At 35.2% G+C, this 14,424-nt stretch overlaps 1 protein-coding gene across 6 annotated transcripts in view; it reads left to right on the top strand.

Moving 5' to 3' along the window:
* RNGTT (RNA guanylyltransferase and 5'-phosphatase) overlaps positions 1–14,424 on the top strand; it is a 303,195-nt gene that overhangs the window by 202,438 nt on the left and 86,333 nt on the right. For 2 of the 6 annotated variants that reach the window (XM_063096566.1, XM_063096567.1), the window contains exon 14: positions 14,214–14,259. The exons of the other annotated variants lie outside the window; for them this stretch is intronic. In XM_063096566.1, the coding sequence (XP_062952636.1) occupies positions 14,214–14,259 (46 nt within the window). The remainder of the gene's footprint in view (positions 1–14,213; positions 14,260–14,424) is intronic. 6 annotated transcript variants of the gene reach the window in all.

Below are 14,424 nucleotides of genomic sequence, written 5' to 3'. Positions count from 1 at the left end.
GTTCACTAGAAGATGGGTAGAAAGATATCTTGGTGTTTGCAGAGTGGGGGATAAAGGTCATTTTATTGCTTTCTCTAAGATGGTGTTAATGTGTAAACATATGTTCTGTATATTATTTAATGGTTTTATTTATGAAAATTAAATAATGCTCATCTTAAAAGATTGAGGGAAGAGACCCACCTGGCTATAAGAAGTACTTTAAAACTTCTCATATATTTTGTTGAAATTCCTTTAAAAAATAAGTTCTGCTATTTCATAAATTATATATAAAGGATGAATTTTAATAGGAGCTTCATATAGCAACTGAAATTTTGGATTTGCTTGGTATAATACAATTAAACAATGTTAACTTAGATAAATGGAACATGTGTTAGGTGATACTTAAATTATTATTATTTTTTAAACAGCAGTTGCATAGGAGAAACATATCCTAATTCTAAAGTATGAAATTTGAACTGGCAGAATTGTAAACATTTTTAACATTTTAAATTCTTTTCAATCTTTTCTATATTTAATGAGGGTTTTTTTTGTTTGTTTCTCTTTCTGTGCCCGGCTTATTTCACTTAGCATAATGTCCTCTAGGTTCATCCTTGTCGTAAATGACAGTTTCCTTCTTTTTAAGATTTAATAGTATTCTGTTGTGTATATATGTCACATCTTCATCCATTAATTCAATGATGGATACTTAGGTTGCTTCTATAACTTGGCTATTGTGAATAATGTTGCAGTGAGCATGGGAGTGCAGATATCTCTTCAACATACTAATTTTAAGTCTTTATTATATACCCAAAAGTGGGATTGCTGGATCATATGGTGTTTTATTTTTAACATCTTGAGGAATTGCTATGCTGTTTTCCACAGTGGCTGTACCATTTTACATTCCCACCAATAGTGTACAAGGGCTCCAGTTTCACCATATCCTTGCCAACAATTTTTTTCTATTTCTTTGGTAGTAGCCATCCTAACAGGTCTGAAGTGGTATCTCATTGTAGTTTTGATTTTACATTTCCCTAATGCTTAGTGATGTTGAGTACACTTTCATGTGCTGCTTGGAAATTTGTATATCTTCTTGGAGAAATGTCTATTCAAGTCCTTTGTTCATTTTTGAATTGGGTTGGCTTTTGTTGTTGAGTTTTAGGAGTTCTGTATATATTCTTAATATTAATTCTTTATGAGATATATGATTTGCAAATTTTTTCTCTCATTTCGTGGGTTACCTTTTAACTCCGTTAACAGTATATTTTGATGCACAAATTAAAAAAATTTTTTTTGAATTCCCCTTTGTCTGTTTTTTCTTCTGTTGCTCCTGCATTTCCTTTTCATTCATTCTTAGAGTTTCCTTCCATCTCACTACTTACACTACCCATCTGTTCTTGCATATTGTCTATCCATTAGAGTTCCTAACATGCTAATTAGTTATTTTAAAATCCCTATTTTATCATTCCTTTGAGTCTGGTTGTGACGTTTGCTTTGTCTCTTGAGATTATGGTTTTTCTTGCCTTTTAGCATGCCTTATGTTTTTTTTGTTAATGCTGGACATAATGTATTGAGTAATAGGAGCTGGGGTAAATAGGCCTTTAGTTTAAGGTTTATTTTAATCTGGCTAGGAGCTGGGCTGTGTTTACTTTTTTACTGTGCATGTAGGTGCCATAGGTTTCTTTTTTGTTTGTGTTTTGTTTTGTCATTGATTGTTTGTTTGTTTGTTTTTGTGTTTTTTTTTTTCCCCTCTCGTTGTCTATGGGTTTTCCTTATTTAAGAACTCCTTAAAGAGTCTGTCTTGCAGCTCTTTCATTTGTAATCCACTTTAATTATACTGGAGCCTTGTTGATGTGTCTGGGAGGGGAGGTATTCTATAATCTTATGACAAAATATCAGTCTTTTAGGGGGCCTACTTTTCTGGGTTGTGACCTTCAGAAGTTTTTCCTAGCCTTTTTTTTGGTTTGGTATTTTGGCCTCTTAGATGAGACAGAAGGCTAGATGCAATGGAGGTGGTTACTTTCTCGTTCTGCAGGCCAGATAAGCCTCTGGAATAGTAGATTCCCTTGAGGGCAGGTCTTTGTTATGTAGAAGGATCTAGGCATACTTTTAAATAGTTACTTTTCTTCTTCTACTGTCCTGTATGTGAGAGGATTTTTCTTGCCTCTTCAGTGTGAGAACCTTGTGGAAAGCCTGGGGGTAAAACCCATCAAAGTGTGAGAGTCACCCCAAGACTTGACCAGCAGAAGTATTTCCCTGTCAAGCTAACCCATATTACCCATAGTGTAAACATTGTGCTAATGATATAGGCCTATTTAAAAATAGTGTTAGAAGTAATTGTTTTTTTCCTTGATACAGTATGATATCATTGATATTAACTTGTATGGAATTCTTAGATTTCATTTTAAGTATATAATTTACTAAATATTTTGGGGATACAAGTATGCCAGGCTTTGTGCTAGGTGCTTAGGATACAACACGGCTTAGACACAGCAACTAGAGTTGCTTCTAGTCTAATAGAAAACATAAGGGTATACAAGATAAAAAAAAAAAAAAGGTAGCACTGCAGAAAGAGTAATGATCTTGGTTTAGGAGAAGGAGGCATGAGAGAATATTTACCAAATGAGGGAATATGAGAGCTGGGTTTTGAAATGTAAGTAGGAATTTATTAGACAGACTTGGTAGAAAGGTATTTTCAGGCAGAAAAGAATATGTAAAGGTAACGGGGACATGAAACAATGTGGGATAATTTGAAGATTGTAGGTAGCTTGTTATTCTTTAGACTGTAAGGAGGGTTGTTATGATGAAGTTTAAGCAGTAGGCAGGGTCAGATCATTCTAAAGAGTTTGGCCATTATCCTCTATATTTAGGGGATTCAATGAAAAATTTGGAGCAGGTAAGATTTACATATAGTCTAGCTAAGGAAAAGGTAGAGAATGAGCTAAAAGCATGGTAAAGCAAAAAACAGAAGAGATGTGAGACCTTGGAAAAATTTTTTTTACTCTGTTTGAAGAAAAAAGGATGAATTTGGAAAACAGAAACAAAAACAAAAAAACACAAAGGTAGATTTAATGATTAGTCGTGAGACCAAAGAAAGGAAGAATCCTTGTTTTCTTCTTTAGAGAGTCTGGGATCACCAACAAAAATGTAATATCATAAGAAGAAGAGTGGATTAGACAGGGTTGTAAGGTATGAATTTGGTGTTAGGGTAAGTTTGGGATATTATCAGTGGACTTGCCCATCAAATGGTGGAATATTTTAATCTGGAATTTAGAAAGCAATTTAGGTTAAAGATAGAGATCTGCAAGTAATTTATTTGTATGTGCTAAAATCACATGAGGGAATTAAATTGCCCAGGATAAATGTATAAAATTGATACATTTGTGGGTAAAACTCTTGGGAACAACTATATTTAAGAGGTATGTCTGGAAAAGAGGAACCAATAAAATGCATACATCGAATGGAAATTTCTAAGGGGGGAAAGACGTTCACTACAGAATGTGCCCTGGGACCACAAAGGAAAAAATTAGAGAGGTAATTAAAAAAAAAAAAAATCTAAAGTTTGAACTAACATAGAATCATGATTTGATTTTATTATTTGTGTGGTAATTTTCTTGAAGTTTGCAGTTCTTTATATAACAGTTCTTCTCATTCCAGAAACTTCTCAGCTAGAACTTGTCTTCACCCTAATAAATGTTCAGTATTCGTCACATGCTCAGATTTACTTTTTTGTTTTTTACAAAAATAGTACTTCTGTATTTGTACGTGGTAGACCAGAGTCCAAATCTGTTTAATAGTGTTTTTCTTAAAATGTGATCATGAAAATTCTTCTCTTTTTAATTCCAGTTTCGTTAATGACATAGCAAATAGCAAATTCACAGCTTGGGCAATCAAAATCTCTGGAGCTTTAGGAACCAAATTTTATGAAACATTATAAGTACTAGGTTATTAAGGGTGAAGGTGAGGGTAAATTCCATGTCATTCTTTCTGATTAAGTTTAGAATCAGGATTTGGATAAGAACAATAGACCAGGGAAATGTTTCCAAAGAAGAGGTATTACTTGTGTGAAAGATTAGAGTGTGGAGTGTGTATTGTAGTGTGTGTTTGGGTGCAGGTAGAGGAATTGTAGCTAGGAATGATGATAGAAGGTCTAAAGACTGGAGAAATGTGTTTTCATTGTAAAGTTTTTGTAGAACTGAGCAAAATATGTGAAGGCCTTGAAATCTGAACAGAAAAGTATGGATTTAATAATTTCTTCTCATAGGTACTGTATTAGTTTGTTTATGTTGCTTATAACAATATACCTGAAACTGGGTGATTTATAAAGAAAAATGACATTTATTGCTTACAGTTTCTGAGACTGGGAAGCCCAAAGTCCATCTGGTGGTGGTGACAGTGACCCATGAGTCTCTTACTGCAAGGTGGTGGAAGCAGAGAGAGCAGAGAGAGAGCAAGAGAGACAAATTCTCCTCTATTAAAGCCCTCAGAACCACGCCCCTGACCACCGTTTCTAATCCAGAACCATGCCCATGACCACCATTTCTAATCCATTCACTACGGCATGGTCCTAGCATCCAATCGCCTCTTCAAGGCTCCACCTTCCAATTACCATAATAGGATTTCCCACCTTCTTAACAGTCACAGTGAGAGCTAAGTTTCTAATACATAAAACTTGGGGGACACAATTCCAGCCTCAGTGAGTTTTGGGGGGACATAATTCAATCCACTGCAGGTACAGTAACACATTAATAATACCCAATGTCTTTAATAAATAGCGGAAAAGTTTAACTTTTATACTTAGGATCTGTAGTAGTCCATTTCTGCTGCTTATAACAGAATACATAAAACTAATGAAGTGAAATTTATTTCTTAGAGTTTTGAAGGTTAAGTCCAAGGTCCAGGAGACACATCTGGTGAGGGTGTTCTACTTGGTGGTGACTCTGTACAGCAACACAAGGTGTCACGTGGCAAGAATGGCCTGAGCAAGAGAGCTAACCTTCTCACTTGCTCTCCTTGTAAGACCATCAGAACCACGTCTGTGGTAATTCATTATTTCACGAATGGATTAACCCATTCACCAGGGCAGAGTCCTCGCAATCAGTCACCTCTCAAAGGCTGCAGTGTTCAAATACCATAATTGAATTTCCCACCTCCTTAACACTGTTACAGTGGTGATCAAGTTTCTAGTTCATGAACTTGGGACACATTTGACCCATAGCAGGATCTTCTATCTAATTAATGGCACAGTTAAATATTCGTAACATGGACCATTGTTGGGGAATGAATACCCTGTAATAGAGTTCTGAGATTACAATCAATGTAATGGAAACACGTTAGACTAGGAGTTGGGACAAACCAAGGTTTTAGTTCTCCTCTGCTACTAGCCACAGGGTAGGGACATGCCTTTATTGTTTACTGTGCACCTTATGCCAGCCTGGAGATGCTCAACACTTGTTGAATGAGGGAATGAGTAGATGGACTGACCGATGAACCAACATGCTATTGTTTTGTTTCCTCGTGTAAATTAAGAAGGATGACAAGGATATTCTGTAAGGTTATCTATGAATTTCTTATCTCTTTTTAAGGTAATATGTAATTTGTTACAGTAGCCAGAGAACTCCAAATTAAATATCTTTGAAAGAAATAAAACATTTTGTTAAACACAGATCTTTAATATGCAAACCAAAACCAAAAGTGTCCTTGTATTTTAAAGGCTTTCTAATGTAGATGAAAGTTAAATTGAGTTTTTTATCCAAGCTGAATAAACCCACAAGGTAAAAATGCAGCCTTTTCATACACAGAGAAAATGGTAGAAGTTGGTGATCAATAATAAATATGCAAAGTATTTGTTTTTATTACAAATGTAAAAGATTAGAGATAGTTTTGGAAAACATTGAATCATTTGGAATGCAGGTATTAAAATTGTATAATCAAGTTTAAAGAAGCATTATAAATTTGAAATATTCTCAGTAACAATTGAATACATTTAGAGTAGAAGATAAATAATTTATTTCATTTCAAAATTGCAGTATCTATGAGTTAAACCATAGAAGGAATGGAAATCCTCAAAGTTGTTTCAGAATAGCAGAGAACTGGTTCAGAGTGATGATGGCTTTTGATTTTCAAGGCAGTCAGAAAAGTTTTGTGGAAGCCAAGCAAAGGGAAAGGCAAATGTCAAATGTGGCATTCCTTCATTAAGTAAGCATTTACTGGTGGCATGCAATATGCTAGGCAGAGGGATTGAGGAAGTCCAAACGTGATGACCTCACTAAGCTGTTGAATTCGCCAGTAATGTACTTGCACTTCATGGTATCAGTGAGCCTCAGTCTCAGGTCTGCTGTTTTTTCCATGCCCATTTTCTTATCCAGATAACTTGCACATTAGCCTTGAAACCACTTTACTTAGATGCTTGTTTTCTATAATTCTAAATGTATGTAATTGCTTTTAACCATTGTTATAATATGAAAAGGGAAAGCTTTTTGCTACATTGAGATTTGGGAATGTATATTTTAAAATAATTATTATATCAACTAAATAACTATTTCCTTGCATACTCTGTATCCCCTATTTCTCTAATTTTTAAAGTTTTCTCTCATATAGTCTGCCTGTTCACCGCATTTTGTATAGTTTTTTCCTAATTGGGAAAACAACTGGCAGTATAAACTTCTATGTGATGTTAAGTATATAAAGGAGTTTTGCAACTTCAGTCTGATTAAGAATAATAATAAAATAATATAAGTAAAAATTAAAAAGGTGAGTTTTAAAAAGTGACCCAAACCTCCTCAAAGTGTTTTTCGTTTAACTCATTTTTTCTTATATATGAACCCATTTTTATGATATTTAATATTTTTTTGTCATTAGGGCAAATAACAGGCTTGAGTTAAAAGATCAGTAGGCACCACTTTATTATTATTTTTAAAAATCTTTGCCAGCCTCTGTTAACACCTCTTTCCAGTTCCTCAGCATCATGCCATGTAATAATAGAAACTCCATAAATGTTATTTTTAAATGGCGAGTCAGCACTTTCTTGTGGATTCCTGCACTGTGCTCTACTCTTGCCCCACTTCTTGAATACTGGCACTAAATTAATGCAGTAGTAGCTACTATTGAAGAGAATTAACTAAGGGATGAGGTTGAGTGGTATAACATTAGAATAATTGTTTAAAATCCTACTGTTTTCAATTCTTAGAGAAAAACATGAAATCCGTGCTAGACTATTTACTAACTCTCTTTTGCCTAAACCAGTGGTTCTCAACCTCAGTTGCACATTTAGAATTACCCAGAGAGTTAGTATAATAACTACTACCAGAGCCATAGCCACACTGATTAAATCAGAATCTCTGGAAGTGGACCTAAGTGTCTCTTCTTAAAACTCTCCAAGTAATTCTTATGCAGGTCTGATTGAGAATCACTGGCAGATAGGTTCCCAAGGTGTGATACAGGAACACCTGGGTCCCTGAGACCCTTTCAGGGAGTTTATGAAGTCAGTGCTGTTTTCATAATAGTACTTAAACATTATTTGTCTTTTCATTCTTATTCCTGGAGTACACAAAGTTCATTTTTATTGGATTCTGCATTGCAACTGACCTTTAAGAAACTGCCTACAATGATATTAAAAAAAAAAAGAAGAAAAGAAAAGAAAATGAGAGAGAACATACAAAACTGGTGAAATCCAAGTAAGGTCTTTAGTCTAGTTAATGACTAATTATTGTATTTTCTGGTTTTGATGATATACTGTAGTAATATAAGATGTCACCACTGGGGAAGGCTGGGTGATGGGTAAATCTCTCACTATTTTGCAACTTCTTTTGAGTATATAATTATTTCAAAATGAAGAGTTTAAACAAACACAAAACTATCACTTGTATGTTTTGGTGTAGTATAAAAGAAGACTATCCACAAATTTCTGAAAAAGTTATTAGTAATGGTTTTCTTTTCTAGCCACATCTCTGTATAGGGTTGGATTTTCTTCATGCACTTCAGTGTGAGAATCCAGATGTCTTCCCCCCCGCCAATCCTCAAATGTATGTCTTCTATTAAGCCAGATATTAAATAGATTTACAAAAAACAAAGTAAACCCATTCTTCTTACTAAATATCTTTTGCTTTGTTTTTAACTCCCACTTACGAGTGAAGACATGTTATTTCTCTTTCTGTGCCTGGCTTATTTCACTTAACATAATTTTCTCTAAATTCGTCCATATTCTGTGAATGGCAGAACTTCATTCCTTTTTATGGCAGAGTAGTATTTCATTGTGTCTATATACCACATATTCCTTATCCAGTTGTCCATCAGTGGACATGTAGGTTGGTTCCAACTCTTAGTTATTGTAAATAGAGCTGCAAGAAACATGAGAGTGCAGGTATCCCTTTGACATAATGATTTCCATTCCTTTGGGTATACACTCAGTAGTGACATTGCTGGATCATATAGCAGTTCTGTCTGTAGTTGTTTAAGGAACCTCCACTTCACACTGTTTTCCATAGTAGCTGCACTAATTTACAGTCCTACCAGCAGTGTAGAAGGGTTCCCCTTTCTCCACATCCTTACCGGCCTTTGTTATTCTCTGTCATTTTGGTACTGGCCAGTCTAACTGGCATGAGATACCTCAATGTGATTTAGATTTGCATTTCCCTTATGCTTAGTGATGTTGAGCATTTTTTCATGTGTGTTGGCCATTTGTATATCTTCCTTTGAGAAATGCCTATTCAGTTCCTTTTCCCATTTTTAAATTTGGTTACTTGTTTTTTTAGTGTTAAGTTGCTTGAGTTCCTTGTATGTTCTGGATATTAATCCCTTGTTGGATGCATAGTTTGCAAATATTTTTTCTCACTTTGTAGGTTGTCTTTTTGCTCTGCTAACTGTTTTTTTGCTTTGCAGAAGCTTTTTAGTGTAATATAATCCTCCCCCCCCCTTTTTTTGCCTGTGCTTTTGGGGTCTTGTTCATAAAGTCTTTGCCCAATCCTACTTCCTGAAGTGTTCCCCTATAAAACTCCTCCTCTTTTAGGAGTTTTATAGTTTCAGGTCTAATATTGAAGTCTTTAATCCATTTTGAGTTGGTTTTGGTATATGGTGAGAGGTACAGGTCTAGTTTTATTCTTCTACATATGGATGTCCAGTTTTCCCAGCACCACTTATTGAAGAGGCAGTCCTTTCCCCAGTGGATGTTCTTGTTGCCTTTGTTGAAGATCAGTTGGCGGTAGGTTTGTGGGTTGATTGCTGGGTTCTCTACTCCGTTCCATCGGTCTGCATGTCTTTTTATGCCAGTATATGCTGTTTTGGTTGCTATAGCTTTGTAGTATAATTTAAAGTCAGGTAGTGTAATGCCACCAGCTTTTTTTCTTTTTTCCTGAAGATTGTTTTAGCTATTCAGAGTCTTTTGTTTTTCCATATGAATGTTAGGATTGTTTTTTTCTATTTTCATGAGGAACGTCATTGATATTTTGATAGAGATTGCATTGAATCTGTGGATCACTTTGTATTGTATGGATATTTTCACAATGTTAATTCTTCTAGTCCAAGAGTATGGAATGTCTTTCCATCTCTTTAATTTCTTTCAGTAGAGATTTGTAGTTCTCATTGTAGAGATCTTTCACCTCCTTGGTTAAATTGATTCCTAAGTATTTTATTTTGTTTTGGTGACTGTTGTAAATGGGCTTGCTTTCTGGATTTCTTTTTCTGCTAGTTCATTATTGGAGTATAAAAATGCTACTGATTTTTGCATGTTGATTTTGTATCCTGTAACCTTACTGAAATTGGTTACCGGCTCTAAGAGTTTTTTGGTAGAGTCTTTAGGTTTTTCTATAAATAGGAACATGTCATCTGCAACCAGGGACAGTTTGACTTCATCTTTTCCAATATGGATGCCCTTTATTTCTTTCTATTGCCTGACTGCTCTGGGTAGTACTTCTAATACTTTGTTAAATAGGAGTGGTGAGAGTGGGCATCCTTGTCCTGTTGCTGTTCTTAAGGGAAAAGCTTTCAGCTTTTTTCCATTCAAGATAATATTGGTGGTGGGTTTGTTGTATATGGCTTTTATTGTGTTGATATACTTTCCATCTATACCTAATTTGCTGAGAATGTTTATTATGAAGGGATGTTGAATTTTGTCAAATGCTTTTTCTGCATCTGTTGAGATAATCATTTGATTTTTGTCCTTGATTTTGTTGATGTGGTGTGTCACATTTATTGACTTGCATATGTTGAACCATCCTTGCATCCTGGGATGAATCCCACCTGATCATGGTGTATAATCTTTTTGGTGGCTGGCCAGTGCAGGGTGGTGTTTAATTTTTTTGATGTGTTGCTACATTCTGATTACTAATATTTTGTTGAGGATTTTTTGCATCTATGTTCACCAGAGATATAGGCCTGTAGTTTTCATTTTTTGTTTTATCTTTGGGTTTGGTATCAAGGTGATGCTGGCTTCATAAAATGAGTTTTGGAGTGGCCTCTGTTTCAATTTTTTGGAATAGTTTGAAGAGAATTGGTATTAATTCCTCTTTAAAGGTCTGGGAGAATTCAGCAGTAAAGCCATCTGGTCCTGAGCTTTTCTTTGTTGGGAGACTGCTGATTACTGCTTCAATCTCATTGCTTGTTATTGGTCTGTTTGGGTTTTCTATTTCTTCTTGGTTCAGTCTTGGTAGTTTATATGTATTCTTTAGTTTTTAAATGACTTAATGAATATTTTTTTAAACTTCCCAATTTTACTTCTAATATGATAAAATCAAAACAGCACCCATATAAACATAGCTGTTTAGGGCTCTCGATAAGTGTGTGTTTCCTTGATCCCTAAAACTCAAACCTGAAAGGAATGTAATAATATCAACCGGAGGCATTTTATAAATCTATTTTACCATCTTGTTTCCTTCTTAATGATCATATATACTGATATTTTAACACATAGTCTTTGGCAATCTTTCCAGTTGTGTTATATTCTCTCTTCTATTTTCACTTCTCTAACCTCTTCAAATATGAAGGCATAATATAATGTGCCATAAGAAAGCATAGCATAATTATTTCCTCGTTTTTTAAGACAGTTAAGCATATTGATAAAGCAGATTAATCCAGAAAGTAATTATTTGTATTTCAAAGGCTATTATAGAAGGGATCTGTATTGTTTCCTAGGGCTGCTGTACCAAATTACCACAAACTGAGTGGTTTTAAACAACAAAAATTTATTCTCTCACAGTTCTGGAGGCCGGAAGTCTGAAATTAAGATGTTGGCAGGGCTGCACTCCCTCTGAAGCTCTAGGGGAGAACCTGTTTTTTGCCTCTGTCAGCTTCTGATGGCTGCTGGCTTCCTGGGCTTATGGCCACATCTCCCTACTATGTCTTCATGTCAACTTCACCTCTGCATGTCTGTGTCTTCTTTTCTGTCTCTTATAAGGACACTTGTTATTGGATTTAGGGCCTACCCAGGTAATCCAGGATGATTTCAATTTGGGATCCTTAAAGTAACATTTACAAGTTCTAGAGGTTTGGACATGGATGTAACTTTTTGGACGCCACCACTCAACCTACTCACTGTAGGATTCTTTAGCAGTTTTTGTATTGCTTTTTTTGTGTGTGGTTTACTTGACTGAAAAACTATAGATCAAAGAAATTTAAGGCTAAAATCTTAAAAATTGCTCTGTTACTAATTATTCTAAAATGATAAAAGGATATCTGTAAGTTAAGTAAAAAGTAAGTAGGAGTGTATAATTTCTTACTCAAGTTGAGATGTTGCTGGTATTGGTATGACTAATGATTTTTTTTATGGATGGCTGGATATGTTAGGTATTATATTGTGAGATACTGTGTCTTATTTAAATCTTCTGTTTTAACAGGCCTCTTCTGACATCACTTCAGTAAGGGAAAGAGGCACTGCCTTGTTGCTCTCAGGTGGGGGTAGAAATACAGGTTCTCTACTTGGTCTCTATAGACCAGGGGTAGGGTTGGTGGGACTTCTTGTTGCTGCTGGGCAGGGGTGAAATTCAGGCTTCCCTCTTGGCCTCCCATGTGGATAGTCTTATTATATCACTGGCTGTGGTGAAAGTCCTGATTTGCCTAGGCTGCCTCTGACACCACCCCAGTTAGAGATGAGTGGTGCCTCTTGATAGCAGGGTGAGGTGGAAGTCTAGGTTCTCCCCTTGGTCTTCACTGACATTTTGGTAGGGGATATCTCTTTACCACCTGGTTCCAAACTCAGCCTTCTCTGTCCCCACTTGCCCTTGCTGTCAGAGTTGGGGGTGAGCTGCAGTTTTTTCTATGGTTGGCTAGCATAGAATGGTTATTATCAAAAAGTTTTCTGTCTTGCTAGGCTGCGCCTTAGAGAAAGCAGGTTTTTCTTAGGGCTTTTTTTTTTTTTGGTCTCCTCCCATTGGCGTTTTTGGGTTGCTGGCTTCTGTAGTACACAGTCTGAGATACATGAAGCACTCACTCAGCAGAGCGTGGTGCTGATAACACCAAGGCCAAGGGTTCAGATCCCTAGACCAGCCAACTGCCAAAAACGGAAACAAAAAAACCCAGGACAACTGAAATACATGAGGCAAAAAAAATCTAGGGTATTCATCATCATCATGTTGTTCCTTAGGTCCTGAACTGCCTAGTGATACTGCTACCTGCTCTCCATCTTTTAGAGTCTTGTTTTGTTGCATTATTTCTAATGTCTCTGGTTTTGAATTGTACTTAGTGGAAGGAGTAGGGAAAAGTCTGTCTACTCCATCTGGAAGGAGAAGTCACAGGAACATTTAATTTAATTATAAAAATTTTATTACGCATAACCTTTTAAGAATAGTTGACACTGTAGTTGCTCACTAATTACTTACTGAATCGAGTCATAAGTGGTAGTATTTCTTTGGGGAGGCTGTTTGTCTCCATCTAAGACCTTTGTGAACTGAGAAAAGGAAGAGATAAGTGAAATAAGCACCTGCAGCCAAATTAGTTTTCAAATATATCAACTTCTACACTTTTTAGTAAAAATAATTTATAATTTAGGGGAGAAAAGATAGTCTTTTACAGCCATTTCTATCGTTAACTAGAAACTGATTCTGTTACCTTAAATTCATTTTAGATGATCATTTGTCATTTAATTATTCTCTTGTGCTGTAGATTAAATGAGCCTAGTTTTTTATTATAAAACCAAAGATCACCTGTGGAGTTGGTGCACCAGTTGAAGTATTCTGTTCTAACCTACAAGTTGTCACTTATTTTGAGTTTATCCCACACCCTGAAAGATGAAGGTTCAGATGAGTCAGTTGATCTTCCAACAAAAGCTAATAAAAACGGTCAATTTAGATTTTATAAGGTACTTTAAAAAAATTTCAGTTTGAATAATGACTTAGTTTAAATTATAATTTCACTGAAAATTTTCGTCATTTTTTATTTCACAGTATTTTACCCAGTTGTTAATTAAATAGTATCTTCAGGAGATAAGACAGTTATTTCCATTTTACAGATGAGGACGTTGAGAAAAGTCATTTAGTTTATGACTTATATTGAAGAGCATTCAGTGAATTCAGATTAGAACTGGAACAACAGACCAAGACTGGTACTTGAAATATATTTTTTTAAACAACCATCCTATGTTTAGTCCAACAGACCATGCCAGTAACCAAATTAAATTTATATGTCCTTCACAATGAGTGCAAGAGGGAGAAAAAAGATTATCCAATTAGAACCCAGTTTCGGACATGGTCCATAAATATCTAATTTTTCAGTCTGATGCATCAGGAATGTTTCATCATTATCATATCCCTTCTTTCATATTCAGCATAATAAAAAGCCCATAATACAAGACAATAATTTCAAAAAGTTTTTCTCCTTAATAAGAAATATGGTAGTTATTTGAAAATAAACAACCCCATTGTTTTCTTTTTACAATTTTAAGAAAAAATATATGTATAACAAACATATAAATATAGTATATATAAAAATACATGCTTGCCATTAAGTATATATTTATACTTTAATATTGCACATATATGAAACCAAAAATTTATGATAGTTTAAAAACTGTTGATGTTATGTGAAAGAATACTACTGTGTGAAGTAAGTTGGAATTTGGGAACTGGTTTATTTAAGTTTCATTCTTTATTTGTCTTCTTAGTTTGAAATATTTATCCAAATATAGTGTCAATTCGGGTTGCTATAGTAAGAATACCGTTCGATTCCTGTACTGGTCAGCTGTCACACAAAAGAAAAAAAAGAATACCATAGACTGGGTGTCTTAAACAACAGACATTTCTTTTTCACAGTTCTGAAGAAAGTTCAAGATCAAGGTGCCAACATGGTTGGGTTCTGGTGAGTGCTGTCTTCCTGGTTTGCAGATGGCTGCCTTCTCGTTGCATCCTCACATGGTGGAGAGTAAGGAAGCAAGCTCTCTTGTGTCTCTTCTAATAAGGGCATTAGTCCCATCATGAGGACTCCACCCTCAAATTATGTCCCAAAGGCCCTACCTCTTAGTGA

This window comes from Cynocephalus volans, chromosome 5 (genome assembly GCF_027409185.1).
Source record: "Cynocephalus volans isolate mCynVol1 chromosome 5, mCynVol1.pri, whole genome shotgun sequence".
NCBI classification, from domain to species: domain Eukaryota; kingdom Metazoa; phylum Chordata; class Mammalia; order Dermoptera; family Cynocephalidae; genus Cynocephalus; species Cynocephalus volans.
The sequence above is the reverse complement of the archived record's forward strand: the minus strand, read 5'-3'. Positions and strand labels throughout refer to the sequence as shown.